The sequence below is a fragment of the Cryphonectria parasitica genome (assembly GCF_011745365.1).
Source record: "Cryphonectria parasitica EP155 unplaced genomic scaffold M406scaffold_4, whole genome shotgun sequence".
Taxonomy (NCBI): Eukaryota; Fungi; Ascomycota; class Sordariomycetes; order Diaporthales; family Cryphonectriaceae; genus Cryphonectria; species Cryphonectria parasitica.
In genome coordinates this window covers 4,442,350-4,458,175 of record NW_024468912.1, presented here as the reverse complement: position 1 = coordinate 4,458,175, position 15,826 = coordinate 4,442,350, and the positions used below count along the sequence as shown (strand labels likewise).

At 51.9% G+C, this 15,826-nt stretch overlaps 4 protein-coding genes across 4 annotated transcripts; 1 reads left to right on the top strand and 3 right to left on the bottom strand.

The window, feature by feature from the left end:
• Window positions 1–94: 94 nt before the first annotated feature.
• M406DRAFT_60802 (uncharacterized protein) lies at window positions 95–1,723 on the bottom strand (the record flags this gene model as incomplete). The annotated part of the gene is made up of 1 exon (XM_040924702.1): window positions 95–1,723. The coding sequence occupies one exon, from the start codon at window positions 1,721–1,723 to the stop codon at window positions 95–97; it is 1,629 nt and encodes a 542-aa protein (XP_040777385.1).
• A 2,612-nt stretch (window positions 1,724–4,335) lies between these two features.
• On the bottom strand, window positions 4,336–4,739 carry M406DRAFT_54906 (uncharacterized protein; the record flags this gene model as incomplete). Its single annotated transcript, XM_040924546.1, has 1 exon — window positions 4,336–4,739. A coding segment is annotated over exon 1 (194 nt), but the record flags the coding sequence as incomplete, so codon positions are not given.
• A 5,204-nt stretch (window positions 4,740–9,943) lies between these two features.
• M406DRAFT_346336 (Metallo-dependent phosphatase) lies at window positions 9,944–11,842 on the top strand. Its single transcript, XM_040922179.1, has 5 exons — window positions 9,944–10,002; window positions 10,075–10,384; window positions 10,454–10,883; window positions 10,945–11,374; window positions 11,447–11,842. The coding sequence occupies exons 2-5, from the start codon at window positions 10,237–10,239 to the stop codon at window positions 11,636–11,638; spliced, it is 1,200 nt and encodes a 399-aa protein (XP_040777383.1). The 5' UTR covers window positions 9,944–10,002; window positions 10,075–10,236; the 3' UTR covers window positions 11,639–11,842.
• Window positions 11,843–12,252: 410 nt separating this feature from the next.
• On the bottom strand, window positions 12,253–13,568 carry M406DRAFT_351484 (NAD(P)-binding protein; the record flags this gene model as incomplete). The annotated part of the gene is made up of 4 exons (XM_040922629.1): window positions 13,459–13,568; window positions 13,367–13,387; window positions 13,082–13,309; window positions 12,253–13,010 (listed from the first exon to the last, which is right to left on the bottom strand). Exons 1-4 carry the CDS (start codon window positions 13,478–13,480, stop codon window positions 12,253–12,255), a joined length of 1,029 nt encoding a protein of 342 aa, XP_040777382.1. The 5' UTR covers window positions 13,481–13,568.
• Between the last annotated feature and the right edge of the window lie 2,258 nt (window positions 13,569–15,826).

The following is a 15,826-nucleotide window of genomic DNA, read 5'->3' as shown; positions in this document are numbered from 1 at the left end:
CTGCACTGAAGGTGGCAAGAAGTTTTGTTACCAGTTTGCGTACTTTTATTATTGAAATAAAGGATACTCAAGATTTGACTTGAAAAGAAACCAACTAGACTATGGGAATATTCCTTTCCAGATAAGAACCCCACGTGGGCAACGTTCTCTTATAAGGAAAACCCTCTGTAGTAAGCTGCAAGTCCTCAATAGCACTCGCCCACCTGATCAGCTCCGGCTCCGCCCACGCCGTCTGCATAATCGCCAGCCCAAACGGCATTCCATCGGCCGAGTGCACCCCCGCCGGCACCGTGATCATGGGATAGCCAGCCTGCGCGGCGACCTGGTACGTCTGTCCCACATCCGGCGGCACCAGGAGACCGTCCAGCTTGGTTGTGTTGGCCGGCAGTTTCTGGCCTCCGCCGCTGAGGGCCCAGTCGATTCCGCCGCGGGTCGTGCCCTGGCAGAAGCCGAGGGCCTGCCAGTAGGTCTCGTTCTTGATGCCCTTTGTGGCCAGGGATGCGAGGAAACCATCCTGGCCGGAGGCGAAGGCCGGTATGCCGCCCTCGTCTGGGTAGGAGTATCCACCTTCGCTTCCGTCGTTGTCGTAGTTGTACTGCACGATGTCCTCGAGGGTGTGGATGTCGGTGTTGTTCAGCTCCGACAGGTATGTGTTGATGTTGTTGTAAAAGTCCACAGCCACAACCGTGTACTCGCTCTCGTTGGGATAGCCTCGCGTGGTGCCCCAGGCCCAGTCCCAGCCATCATTGCTGATAATGGTCTCGTAGTCCAGAATCTCCGTGTTGTTGACAATGGTGGCGCCAGCAGATTCCATCAGCGAGATGATGGACAGGAGAATCTGCTGCTGTTCCGAGTCGGCATAGACCCAGAAACTGTCCCAAGGCAGGCCAAAGACGGCGCCCTCCAGGCTGGCCTTGTCCGTCAGGAACTGCACGTAGCCGCCCGCAGGGGTCTGCTGTTCCTGCGCAAAAGTGTAGTTGTCCCTGGTGTCCACACCATAGATGGCATCCAGGGCATACGTCGCATCCCGAACGGTGCGCCCAAAACTTCCCACGGTGTCTTGGTGCTCGGACTCGGGAACGACCCCGTTCCGAGAAGTTAGACCAACCGTTGGCTTGATGCCAACCACACCGTTCCTCTCAGCAGGGTTGATGACGCTGCCGTCCGTCTCCGTGCCGAGCGAGAAGGCGATGGCGTTGGCTCCCACCCCAGAGGCACTCCCCGAGCTGCTCCCGCCGGGCGTCGTCGTCAGGTTGTACGCACTCCTGCACTGCCCACCACGGCCCGAGTAGCCTTCAGAGTAACTGTTACTCCTCATATCAGCCCACTCGCTCAGCGTCGCCTTTCCAAACAACACCGCACCAGCCTCCCTCAGCTGCTTCACCACAAAGGCATCGCGAGGCACAATGCTCCCCAGCAAAGCCCAGCTGCCAGCCGTGGTCTCCATGTTGTCTTTAGTGGCGATGTTGTCCTTGACGGTGAACGGGATGCCGTGGAGAGGACCTCGGATTTTGCCTGCAGCCCGCTCGGCATCCATCTTGGCAGCGATGGCAAACACGTCCGGGTTGAATTGGAGCAGCGTGTTGGCGTAGGAGTTGGTCTGGTAGGTCCGGGTCATGTAGCAGGCCACCAGCTGCTGCGATGTGAGCGTGCCGTTGGCCATGGCCGCCTGCATCTGGTCGATGGTGGCCTCCTCGAGTTGGAAGCTGCCGCAGGGGCCCATGGGGAAGAGCTCGGCGGTGTCAGCATACTGCTCCAGGGGAAACAGCGAGGCTGGCACCAGAGTTGCGGTCGCGTTTGGTGTATGGGTGACGCCCTGGACGCCTAGAATGGCACCTGCGGGTAATAATAACAGCTGCAAGGCGAACTTGAGATTGTGCGCCATGATGACTGCCGGACCACGAAGACTATGGATCCCTCTTGACAGTTTTTTCAGGCCCCAAGGACTGCAGGAAGGCTGGTAGTATTAATAAGACTTCCCTTGCGGGTATGACGGTCATTATATTTGAAGATAGGAAATACTACATAGTTAGCCTCGGCCTGAAGCAGTGCTTATCTTCTAGGTTGAGGGAACAAGACCCGCTAGGCATTGCGATCCGGCAGCCATCGGAGAGCCCCGACAGATAGGCTTGGTGTTTTCTTGCTTCTTATCCCACTGTATTACAGGCATATCGTCCAGCATCTATCTCGGGCGGATCAAGAATTTTGAAAAGAAAAAAGCTATCTAATTTTTAGTTTGGATTAATTGTTCATTAGTTATGCCTGACCGCCTGAGAATGACGCGTTCGGTTTAACTAGATTCGATTAAAAACTTATTCTCAACAATTTTCCTTCGTATCTCCTTCATATCTCCTTCATGTTGAACGGAGATACAAGTATTTTCGTGACAATTTTGGCCTGAATATTTAACGATAAATGGGTTTCCGCAAGATCTCGGAATGAAAATTCCAGTCTATATCAAGAGGGGTTTTTTTTTTGTGGGGGGGGGGGGTAAGAACAAGAAAAATAAGCAAATACAACTGTATGTAAGTTACTTAAAGCGCCGGTCCCTTTACTAGGCAATGGAGAACCATAAATCTAACAAATTTCCAAGCCCTGAAATATAAATGATGGTCTAAGGTACGACGTGTTCCATATCGAAGACGTGTTCTGTATCCTCACTGACGATTGAGGACTCTTCAAAAGGCAAGGCGGTCAAGACATTGAGACAACAGTGGACTTCTCAAAGACACAACTCTCATGCGAGATTGCCGCAGTCACTGTAGCATGCTCCTGTGTTCAAAGGATAGCCTCAGAAAGTGACAAATACTATTTGTGATAGGTGCGCAGAAAGACAGCTGAATTGATGTGAGTTATGGTGTAAGAAAAACCTGTCCGCCGTTGAAATGTCTCGCCCTGGTGCTTTTCTCAATTCGGATGAGATAAAGCGGTAATCAGCACCGTCATCCCCATTGTCAAAACCATTGCCTCTGCTGCAAGAAAAAATGAAGCTACTGTGAAACCGCTCGAGACGTCGTGTGTCTTCAGTGCGTACCCCAGACCTAGCACCATACTTGAAATCAAAGAAACGACTGTCATCATGGCCAGTGAGAGATAGTTCGGCCCTTCAACTATATAGACGCCCCATCCGGTGACATCTTCTAGGTCATTCTGACATCGAAGACCCTCTTTGAGCTTCTTCGGTGTGCGGTTGGTCCAGAAATTGTACGTATGTGGGCCACCCGGCGACCACAACATGTGCAAATACGGGACGCGCAGACAAGGATTGTGCGTGTCTTGAGGGCAAGGTTGGTAGTGATAACGACCCTCAACGACCTCTTGTCTCGGCGGTAGACAAGGTTCGTCATGAACGTCGGCGATCATCATATTCTTGGCCGGCAGAGCTCGAAACTAGGCAATTTATTCTCATCAGTGTCCTATCTCCTCTCACAAAGTTGCTATGGATCATTTCGTACCTTGACAAAATTAGCCGACTTGGGGGTAAAGAACACTTGAGCAATGTCCCAGCAGAGGTCACCGCAAAGCAGAAGCTTCGGCAAGACTCGCTTCCAAGCCTCGTGACAGGTAACGTGGTTGTAATCGCGGGTGTAGCTCCGTCGTAGCTTTTTATACTCCTTTCGAATGGCGTCAAAAAATTTGACGTCGTCGAGGTCGCCAGAGATGTCAATGCTTTGCCATCTCGTGTAACTGGGTCCATTAACACAGAGCAAGAGGAATCTTTGCCTTGTTGGCGTTGAATCGCCCTCCGGGTCTGGCACCGATGAATGCATGTTCTGTGAGGCCACTGCACCAGAACTCGAGCTTCCGTATGTTTCAGGCATGCTTGTCGGGCCAGATGATGGAACGTTATTGTGTGTCTCCTGGACCATGGCAGTTTCTCTAGTAGGTTGAGATCCCTCGGTCGCAATTGGCGTACCCACACAAGATCTCGCCGCGGCGGCGGCGGCAGCATCCCTCCTCAACTCCTGCTCCAGGCGCGCCGCTGCTCCTCCCTCTGCCTCCTGAACATCAGCGTACATAGCCTTACCGCATCCCTAGAATATTTTCTAATGAGTATGTACAGCTCCTCGTACGCATGATATTGCAACTGTCGAACTCACACAGATCCAGGTTATTCTCTTGTGACCTTCCGGGATTCGAGGCCTCATTGTGACCTGGAGAAAGCTGGCCAGGGCAGAAATCGTATTCGGAGGCAGCATTGCTCCCAACGGCCGGCATATCTTTCTGAGAAAGTGCTCAATAGTTGATGCACGATTATAATCTTGTTCCTCGGTGGCAGCTAAGCCCCTGCGTTCCATTCCATCCAGCATTGCCTGTTGAGGGATCTTCCGGTGGACAAGGTCGTCCAATTTCGCTCGAAATTTTGAGAAGGCTATAGATGCGAAAACAAATGCTCGTAGTTGATCAATTCTCGGCAGGGTGTCAGGCAGTTTATTATCCTCGTCACTGTCGTTCTCAGTGCTTTCGTTCTCAGTGCTTTCGTTCTCCGGCTTATCTGGGAAGCCTTTCCCACCCGGATTCAATGATTGCAGCCACTGCTCAAGATTTGAAGGCTGTGTATTCGTTGGTTGTCTCAAATTCGAAATCATGATATGCGTGATTGACCTAGCATTGCGTTTGACCATCTTTCCAAGCTGTTTTTGCGCTTCGTTTTCAGCCTCCTGGAGGACGTCAATAGCAAATCGCCGCACCAACCGACGACATTCTTGCTCCAGCCTCTCGAGCCCGATTGTCTCCAGTCCTTCGGCGAGTACAATTTTGATAGCTTCATCCTGTAGTAGTAGCTGCGCAAATGTGTCTACGGCTTCCTGCCGAACAGTTGAAGCCCCAGGTCCAAGCGATGATGAAGTTGTCGTGCTGGAATCCAAACTGGATGCGTGCGTAAAGACACTCGACGAGTCGGAGAATTGATCAGACTCCTCTTCATGAACCATGTCGCCGAGCGGGGGCGGTTTTTCTGGCGATAACACACTATCGTATTTTGTAAAGGCACTTTGCTCCGGGCTTTGACCAACACGATCGTCGCCAATATACTCAGAATTGCCACCATTGTGTGGATAAGCTAGCGTCGGGGGTTGCGGTCGAGCTTGGTGTATGTTCGTCGAGTCGTGAGTTGAAGAAGCAACTGGTATTCCTGGATGATGGTTCGCGCTGGGCACTGGCTGCTTGGGCTGTGTAGATGACCCTGTAGACAGGTTGTTGCCAAGCTTCTGATCGAATCTCTTCGGTGCATTTGTCCTTGCTCCAGTATCATCGTTGAGCTCTTTATATGTGAAGGCGTCGCGTTTGCTTGGCTCTTCTTTGGAACTGGTGTACACCGGATCTCTGTGACAATCTAAATCGAATACATGACCGCAATTTAGACAAAAAGGCGCGGTCTTTGAGTTCCAAGGCCCCCTGCCGCACCTGCGACACACCCACATCAAGCAGATTACTTCTCTGCCTCCCATCTTGTCCGCCTTCGAACAAGAATTTGTTCAGCCAACTTAGTCCTTCCTTGAAAGTCTCAAGGAGATATGAATGGACGCATCAAGAAATCGGCTTCAGGCTTTGGCGCTGAGAATGGTAATATCAGCCGAGGAGCCCCAAGGTAGAAAGAGAAGGGTCTCATAAGAGGAGAAGATCGTGAGTAAAATGCGCAAAGCTGTCCGTGATCTAGGGAAGCAGGAAAAGTTTACCGATCATCAAAGATGAGAGGGTAGAGGACGGGAGTCAAGTCGGATTACATGAGGGTCTGCAGCTCTTGCGGAAACAAGTTGCGTGCTTGATGAGGCTCTGAAGCAATGAGTCAGGACAGCCGCAAATGGTGCCACGTAGACCACGAATGTACATTTTGGACGAAGCACTGCCACTGTAGTCTGCTATTCGAGCGGCTGCAGGACTGCGACCAGGTGGCATTGGACTCCACCTGTCCCAGGTCACGAGGGCGGCTCTCGGAAAGCTGAGGTCATCCGTCTCACTTTGCCCAAAGCAAGACGAGTTCCAGGCAGACCAGCTGCATTTCGAAGAACAGAAAGGCGGGGGAGCGAGGCTGTGATGTGAGTGGGTATTGAGATTGCAACAGAGACAGACGAGACCAATAGGAGCAAAAGCCAACACAAGAATAAGAGCTAAGGGTTGCACGAAAATCTATGATGAGAATAAGACCATGGCACGATGAAGACGTCGATCACGCTGCCAAAACCACGAATTGGTTTATGCATTGCCCAATGGGCGAGCAAAGTCTATCCGGTCCCAGCCCAAAACGGACGAATAAGACAGCTCAAGGGCGATGAATGCTGGGGCCCGCATTGGCTGGATCGGCCACTGATCATCTCCTCCGCCTTGTCCATCCTTCAAGATACTACGGCAGCTACCTCTGTGCAAATAAAGCAGATGGCTTTCGATATGTTTCGCATCCATCGTTCCTTCAGTCTCACTCTCTGCGATCTCTGTGCTCGAGAAACACACCCGCGTCCAATCTGTATATAGCATCGTGGAAGAGATCAGGCCGCGACTGGATGCGACTAAAATGGAGCGGGGCAAAATAATTTGGTCCGCATGTAGAACGCTCGATACGCATGACCGTCCTTCTCTTGTAGATCCGATCGACATCGAACAGACATCGGGTCTCCATCTTGAAGTCCTCTACAACGCATATACCTCAACCTGTATTAGATGCGCCACCAGAGGCGGCGGCCGGTGTAGAAGCTGGAGCACCACTGGAAGCCCCCCCTTGATCGCCGCCTTTGCTCTCGGAATTCCCACCCGCAGCTCCATTTCCGCCCTTGCCGCGACCACGCCGTCTGCTGCGCTTCGCCTGTTGCTGCTCACCGTTGGCCTTTTCGGCAGAAGGGGCGGAAGGGGGAAGTGCAGCGGTTGACGAGCTCGCAGCAGCATTGTCCTTCGTGGTGCCAGGCTGGGCAGGACCGCTGGCCGTAGCCGCAGCCGCAGCCTTCTTGGGCGCTTGATCTTTGCGCTCGAGAACTTGCACAGTGGCATTGGCGATGGTCACAGGACTAGCAGCCATAACCTTGACCAAGCTGTCATGCTCGGCAAAATCGACGTATGCGAAGCCTTTCCGTCTGTCAATCTCGACGGAGCTGACGCTTCCGAAAGCCTCCATGGCCTCCCTGAGGATCGCCTCTGTGACGCCCTGTGAAGGATTGGCATGCTTCAAAAATGCTCGCGTGGCTCCCGAGGAAGGACCTGAGGCGGTGGCTTTCTTCTGGGAACCTCCAGCTTGGGAGCCCTTGACAGCTCCTGCCTTAGAGCCAGTTGGCGCGGCGGCTGCTGCTGCTGCGGCAGGCTTAGCGGCAGTCTTCGTATGAGGTGGCGTATCCTTAGCTAGTGACGATGCAGTGGCTTCGTCTTTCTTCTTCTGCAGTATGACGGGAGGTTTGACGGGGGCTGCGATTGAGGCTTCTGAAGGACCGACAGCTTTAGCTTCACTGGCCTTGGAGTCTTTACCCCTCCTCCGGCCCCCTCTTGACGTCTTCTCGCCTTGGGACTTTGGTGCTGCCGAGGCTGATGACTTGTCGGCTGTCTGGGCGGCGCTGGAAGCTGTGGCTCCTGTGCCGTTCTCCTGACCTCTCGCCTCCTTCGCTTGTGCCTCAGACTCGGCACTCTTAGCAGCGGCCGCTTCCTGACGTGATTTCCTGGACGACGGCGCAGCGAGGCCCAAGTCCCTCTTCAATATGTCACTGATGCCTAGTTTACGGCGACTGCCAGAACCCTCAGGTGCAGCAGCGGCTGCTGCTTTGATCTCCTTGGCGACAGCCTTGGCAGCTTCCACTGCAGCCTCCGTAGCAGCCTGTTTCTTAAGAATCTTGACCGTCTCTTTGGGCTTGTCCGGCTTGTCCTTGGACTTCTTTTTGGATTCCTCGGCGGGGGCTGCCGATCCTTTGCCCTTGCCTTGCGACTCTTGCCGTGCGTGTTTCCTGCTCTTGGCATTGGCAGCCTCCTTCGCCTTGTTCGCCTTGCTCTCGAGAATATGCGCCACCAGGTTCGTGACGGCCGGTTTGGCATTTGATTCGGTTGCGGTGGGGTCGTCGACGCCAGTCTCGCTCTCGTCCTTTTTCGCGTCTGGGTCCTCAGTCAGGCTGACGAGGAACTTCTGCCACTCATCATCCTGGTCGATCGTGCCCTCCTTGGGGTCTTTCTTGGGCTTCCCGGCGGGAATCTTCTTGTAGATGGCGCGTTCGACGTAGGGGGGACCGATGAGAGAAGGACTATTGAATGTGCCCTTGGCATCCTCCCACACGGCTTCGCGTACGGCCTGGGCCAGAGTCTCGATATTTTCCTCCTTGACCTGAAGGAGGGCCCATGATGGGCTGGGATCCTTGGACGCACTGCAGATAGAGTTGGTCGATTCTGTCAGTGACCATGCCAAACCATATCTTCTTGCTCAAAACGCCCCGAGGAATATACCTCTTAGGTATGTGTCCAGCAGCATATCTGTACCAGCTGACCTTGCCGCTGCGTGGCTTCCAGCTATCACCTAGGATGTTGAAGAACTCATCTTCAGTCAGGCCTGGGGGCAGCCATCGAACCTTGGCCTTGACCCCATCTTGAGAAGCAGCTGCCCTGCCTCTGGTAGGCTTAGACGTGTCGGCCTGGTTATGAGCTTGAGCTTGTGCTTGGGCAGGATTGATGGGTAGGACGCCCGCCTTGCGGCCTGAGTTGGCTTGGGTTGTTGCCATCAAGATGTGACTTGGAACACCAAGTCGCTTGTCGGTGGAGTGTCCCAAGGTGCGCTCTAAGCTGGGAGGCGATATAGAGTGGTGGGGCTCTTAGCAGTTAGACAACCTTGGGAAGAGACAAGTGCTGCTCTGATCCGGCACAGGCACTAGACCAGGGGGTCTCGGTTTAAATGATTGACCAGCTCCAGTGGTTGAAAGAGAACCAGCACTGCTGCTGTTACTGAGAATAAGGGGGAAAGTGTTTCTGGTGATATTTGCGCTGCTGATGCTCACATTGTACCACAGCAGTGGTGAATGTAGATGGAAATAGCATGGGGACAAGGCGGGGGAAGGGTGGTCTAGGCTCTGTACCATATGAAGTAGCAGGTATGATGGGCCCCCTCTAGACCCTGAGGCTCACAGCACAGTACCCCGCCAAAAGAATGATGATAATTTGCCAACTCGGCAGAAGCAGAAATTCTTGGAGCTGCTTACAGTTATTTAGCATGCAGAAGCAGAAAAAGTATCATGTTATCAAAGGGAAGAAATGGTTAAGCAGAAGAAGAAGAAGAAGGAAAGGAAGGTGTGCAACACTGCAACATCGCAAGCTACTTACATAGGCACACTCTTCTGCAGGTGAATCACCCCACTAAGCAGTACTACAATCTCAGCATTTCTTCTCTCAGTGATAGAACCTGAACGATCTAGTCACTGCTGTAATCTATCATGCCATATCTACATCTAGAGTTACTATATGAGACTTTTCCACCAACTCAGCATTGGAACAGCCCGAGACGGGCACAGCTTATCTAGCAAGTCCAAATTGGCTGCTAGAGGCAGGCACTATCTTTGTAGGACTTCGTTAAGTACGAAGCTTAGGATCAACAACAAGGCATAATACATTGTATCTCTGTTTCCTTTTTCAAGAAAGAAGCCCGAAGGAAAAAAAGAAAGAAAGAAGAAAAGAACAGAAGAAAAATAGCTATCATTTCTCCGGGGATTCTTCCGTAAGAATGAGTATATGGGAGGCTATAAGTCAATGCAAAAGCGATGTTGATCAAAGCAGACCATGGCTGAGACAGGCGATGCTAATGAAGGAAGCACTACCATACAGTAGGCGGGCCTGGCAGGCAGGCCTTGAAAACCCAGAGGGGCACCATGCCCAAGTGGGAGGCTGCTGAGTCATCGTGGATTGTGCGGCTGGAAGCCTCCCAGCAGCTTGGTAGTCTTGTACATTGGAACCCTGCCCCCATCTCCGATTCACCTTCACCAAGTCGAGGAATCTTTACTTCCTGCCCTTTGAATCAACCGAGCTTCCTGCCTTCACTTGATGCATCTTCAGGTAGGGACCTTATCGCCCACTCCTTATAAGCAGACCTGCTGACTAAACCATGCTAACTTTGATGTCATGCAGCATCCTGAAGCACGTGAACAATCCGACCTCGGTCCTCTCGCCTCGAGTCTCCCTGCCACAGAGGGCATCGACATCATCTCCCCCTTCTTCAGCCTGTCGAAGCGTCTTTCCTGACGTTCGGACGACCTCGCAGGTCTTCCCAAGACATAACACCGACTCATCATGGCGACCATTCCAAAACCAGGCCCGGCCACGTTAAGGCCTGGCGCCAGTCTGGACGAATGGCTGGAGGAAGCCAAGCAATGTCACTATCTGCCCGAGTCTGTCATGAAGCAGCTCTGTGAGATGGTCAAGGAGGTGCTCATGGAGGGTACGTGGTGTTTTCTTTCATGGACCACGATCTCCTGATGGTGCCAGTTCCCGCTGACTGCCAGGACAGAGTCGAACATACAGCCCGTCGTGACGCCCGTCACGATATGTGGTGACATCCATGGCCAGTTCTACGATCTGCTCGAGCTATTTAGGGTCGCCGGCGGGATGCCTGGTGAGACCAATGTCCAGGCGCCCCAGACAGCCACGACCGTCATAACGTCTGATGACCTCGAACCCCCAACCGAGATCACAAACCCCAAATTAAAGAAGAAGATAAAGAATGCTGGGATCCCTGGGGATGCAGGAGGCGATGCAGAGGATGACGGCCCCAACACGTCCACCGAGAGCATCGAGAAAACGGCAACCCCAGGCTCTCCTAGTGCTGCGACGGGCGAGTCGCAGTCGGCCGATACTCGATTCGTGTTTCTCGGAGACTTTGTCGACCGAGGATATTTCAGTCTGGAGACTTTTACACTGTTGATGTGTCTCAAGGCAAAGTAGGTAGCGCCGCTGCTGCTCCTGTCATCCGATTCCACCTGGAAGCTCACAGTCTCGCAGGTATCCCGATCGCATAGTGCTCGTCCGAGGCAACCATGAGTCCCGGCAGATCACCCAAGTCTACGGCTTCTACGAGGAATGCCAGACCAAGTACGGCAACGCATCGGTCTGGAAGGCCTGCTGTCAAGTGTTTGACTTCCTCGTTCTCGCAGCCATCGTCGATGGAACGGTTTTGTGCGTGCATGGTGGCCTCAGCCCCGAGATCCGGACTATCGATCAGATTCGGGTCGTCGCTCGGGCGCAGGAGATTCCCCATGAGGGTGCGTTCTGTGACTTGGTATGGAGCGATCCTGAGGATATCGACACCTGGGCAGTGAGTCCCCGCGGGGCGGGCTGGCTCTTTGGTGATAAAGTCGCCACTGAGTTCAATCATGTCAACGGTCTAAAGACCATTGCAAGAGCCCACCAGCTGGTCAATGAGGGCTACAAGGTCAGCACAACTCCACACACAGAAAAGATTCGCATCGATATCGTCATCCCACTGACATGATTTCCTCGCCAGTTTCACTTCCCGGAGAAGTCTGTTGTGACGGTGTGGTCTGCTCCCAACTATTGCTATAGGTGTGGCAACGTGGCCTCGATCATGACAGTCGACAAGACCCTGGAGACCAAGTTCAGCATCTTCTCAGCCGTCCCCGACGACCAGCGGCACGTCCCAGCAGGTCGCCGAGGACCAAGCGACTACTTCTTATAGGCGTTGCGCGTAGTTTCTCACGACTCCATTCCTCTCGGCTGCTGTAGATACTAGATGCAAGGGTTCCATGACATCGCGGAAGGCGTTTTTTTTTACGGATACAGTGGTGTCTCATATCAAAGACACGTATTGTATAATTAGGGTGGAAAGGTCCTACCATGGCTGCTGCATTTGATACCCCCTCGTTTGGAAGAGGGCACCACGAACTGAACACACGACGACACTGAATTCGAACATCCATCTGTATGACCACACATCCTGGGCCCGCTATGGTGCATTGCGATGCAATCAATCTATTGGGCCAATTTTTGATTTGATCAGCTGCAGATGATTCTGCAAACAGAAGTGCGGATACCATTTATGGTTCCTGAACTCCCAGTGACACGATACAAGATGATCTATTAGGTCATTTCGTCTTGCTTTGGGAGCCCAAAGCTCGCGGCACCAAGGGCTCAATCATAAGTCAACTACTCAAGAAGCACATCTTCTCATGGTGTAAGACAGCCTCGAGGCCTCATTTCGACTTGATGATGTCTATAGACCATGACCTGCATACTCGAGTAAGTCCGTCTATATATGTAAGAACCCGCCTCTCCTCCGTTCCATTTCCCCGTCTACTTGAGAAAAGGAATCAAGCTCTTCAGCGTATCCGAAGTCGTCGTCTCCAGCGTCGTCCACTGGAAACCCAGCGCCTTGGTTGTCTCGCTGTTGTCAAACTTGAACGTCTTGTCTGCCGGGATCGGCTCTCCACCCGTGGCGCCCTCGGCAGGGAACTTGTCTGCCAGCTCAGGAAAATTCTTCCTCGCCGCGTCGAGGATCTCCCGGTTTGAGTAGTACCCAGCCGTCGTGAACAGCCTCCTGCCCGCCAGCTCGGGCTTCTCGATGGCCAGCACGTGCGCGAGCGCCACGTCACGCACGTCCACCCAGATATTCACCCCCGTGTCGGGGATCTTGTTCTCGCTGTTCCGCCAGCCGCCCTGCACGAGGGAGACGAACCGCTCGTTGGAGGTGTTGATGGCGTCCAGGCTCGCGAGGTAGTGCACGACGGGGCCGAAGACCATGGGCGGGTTGACGGTCACGAGGTCGAAGCCGGCGCCTGCTTGGACGTAGTCCCATGCTGCCTTCTCGGCGAGCTTCTTGGACGCCCGGTAGGCGATGGCGGGGCTTTCGTGGATCTCGTCGATCGTCACGGGGTTCCAGGACTTCTCGGTAAAGGTTGCGTTGGGGTCCGTTATCTTGTCCTTGTCCAGAATCGCCGCGAAGGACGAGGTGATGACCACGCGCTTGACGCCTGGCGCGGACTTGGTGATGGCCTTGAGGATGCCGGTGGTGCCGATGACAGCTGGGTCGATGAGATCCTTTTGAGGATCGTCTGGAAAGGTGGGGTTAGCGGCCTCTAGCTATGTACTATGAGGATTTGACTGGTGAAGGGACAGGCCTTACTGATCTTGAAGTGGAAAGGGCTGGCTGTGTGCAAGACGGCCTCGAGACCAGGGGTCTTGACGACTTCGTCAAAGGCCCCCTCTTTCGCGATGTCGGGCACGATGAGGGTCTCGAGCTTGTCCTTTCCGATGCTAGGATGGGCATCGTGGATCTTCTTTGCCTTGTCCTGCGACCGAACGGTGGTCACCACTGAGTGGCCCCGCTGAAGGAGCGTCTCAAGGACATGAGCTGTAAAGGAAGCCTCTGGTCAGCGCGTGTCGAGACTCGCAGGTGTGAGTTGCTTACCGGCGATGAAGCCAGAACCGCCTACAGTCTCTTGTGTTAGCAATTGTTCTGTGCTGTTCTGTCTAGAGAACAATTGGAGCTGAGCAACTTACCAGTGAGGAGTACTTTAGTCATCTTGTCTCTTGGCGTATTTCAATCTCAAAAGTTGATTTACGGTAATTATGTATGAAAGAAACTCTGTTGCAGACACTGGCCTGATGAGAGGGCGGGAAAGATGTCTAATTTTGAGACTTCATTCACTCTCGTCGAAGGAAAATGATGTCGTCAATATATACAAATGTATCTACGTCACGAGCTATCTTGACAAATACCCTCTCCGCACGCCAGTTGAGATCCACCATTTCGCAATTCGACGTTCAGATTCAGCCTATACCTCACAGGCGCCGGTCCTAACGGGATCTCCACTGCCCAACCATACTCGTCGGATTTAATGTTAATACGATCATCGGCTTCCTGGCCGGCAACGATAACTTCGGCGCTACCGCTGTTAGGCTCCTACTTTATCGGCGATTAACTCCAGATTCTATCGGCAGAGGCTCCCGTCAGATCACTATGAGATCGGATCAGCGGCCAAGACGCAATTTTCCTGCTACTTTAGAATTATGTCAACTAATCAAGGTGGGATATCTTCATTCCTACTGTAGTACCTTTTGTTGCAGGATTTGTAATATTGCACTGGCACTCTCAAGTGGGTTTTCATTCTTACTGTGGAAGTAATTCCATTGCACTCTGCTAATTCCGGACAAGACAATTTGTTGCGGCTACATTTCTTAATTACGAGGAGTATTTACACTGGTGAACGGAGATTGGAAACAGCATCATGATGCCCCGTATTGAACAAAACACAGAACACGGAGCAAGAAGCAGGTCAACAATGTGATGGGTACACTTTCTTGAGTATTCACTGCAAAGGCCATGGGTCAGAGCTTGCTTTAGAGACTAGGTCACTAGCTACGCCTTTATGATGAATATAGCTCTTATATAACGACCTCCTTACCAATTCTTGAAAGAATGAGAGACTGCTTACATACTTGAGCAGGCACAGCATCCACAAGTGACGATGAATGAACAACATCTGCGCCCCTGGGGTCTGACGAAATTCTTGCAAAGAGAGACTGCCCTTTTCCAGTATCTAATTTGTTAAAAATTGCTAAAGCCCTGTCGATGGAGAGTAGTTGTGGGACGAAATATAAGGTATGGCCAATTCTTAGAGACTGGCAATTGTCTCTCCCACCAGGAGTAGTCAAGACAATATTATGCACATCTTCATCTTCTCTCAACCTACTGACATAACTACTGAAACATGGTCACTTTAAAGACTTCTTTTCGTCCATGTCGAATGTTCCAAATAGATGTACATTTCCAAATGCAAAGACAGATCCGATATTTACAAGTGGAAATCAGGGCTAATGTTCAATGCCACCTTGATGATAAGACACCTCCTTGGCCAATTCCCACGAAAATGTTAAATATTACTGTTTCTCAGGTATATTGTAGCAATAAGACAACTAGTCGGAGCTTCTAATGGAGCCATATCCCGTGAATAGAGACTGTTCGAGCACCATGTATTTGAAGAGGTTCATAAAAATCGCACATGGGCTCTTCAAGACATGGAGACGTTAAGCCAGTGCACTAAAACCCATCTGGGTCAATCCAACCAAATACTGATCCTTCAAGATCAAAAAAGTTGTGACTTGTTTATGAAGGCTGCTCTCAGCAGTGTAAACTTGAAATTTTGTGAAGCCTAAGGAGCTGGACACTACTACCAGCAGACTCAAAGACAGAGGTCTTGATGCATCAACAACACACTTCCTGCATGTCAGAACCAGCCATAGAGAAAAGACTACTGATACCTGGGTCTGACAACAAGGTCCCCATGCCTTATCTCAGATTCAGAGTGAATAGCATATGATGTTTAATAAGGATAGCATACAACAGTACTGACTCAAAATGGAGTGATCTATAGCTCTGTGCAAAGGGTAACATCTCACAATCAGCACATGTATAACTGACAGAATGACACGTCTCCGGGTCTGTGACATGAGTGCATTGACACCAAAGATCAACTAGAAGAGCGCTTGTGCTCTTGCAGTTTCCGCTACTCTACTTGCACCATAAACTTAAACGCTTTGAGCCCCATTCCTCACTTGAGACTTATTCCAGAGTTACCTGAGTCATTTTAGTCTGCTGGTTAATTATAATATAAAGATATAGTCTCAGATATCTCTACAACTCAAGATAAGTCCAAGCCAGCCAAATGAACTGCCCACTTTCCAGTGACTGAAGTTGATTGAGTGCACTGCATTATTGCCAGCCACCTTTTCTACACAAAATCGTCATTCAGCCACCAGCCTTGGTGGGCGGGAGGCTTTCAACGGTATCTCAGCACCCCCTCTGGCCGCTAGGTGAAAGAGTTTATCACATCTCGGATGGGTGATAAGTCATTGTTTCTCTCATTGG

Coding starts and splice junctions, on each gene's coding strand:
- M406DRAFT_346336 (XM_040922179.1), top strand. CDS start 10,237: ATGGCGACCATTCCAAAACCAGGCCCGGCCACGTTAAGGCCTGGCGCC. Junction 10,385..10,453: donor CAAGGAGGTGCTCATGGAGG/GTACGTGGTGTT, acceptor CTGCCAGGACAG/AGTCGAACATACAGCCCGTC. Junction 10,884..10,944: donor TTGATGTGTCTCAAGGCAAA/GTAGGTAGCGCC, acceptor ACAGTCTCGCAG/GTATCCCGATCGCATAGTGC.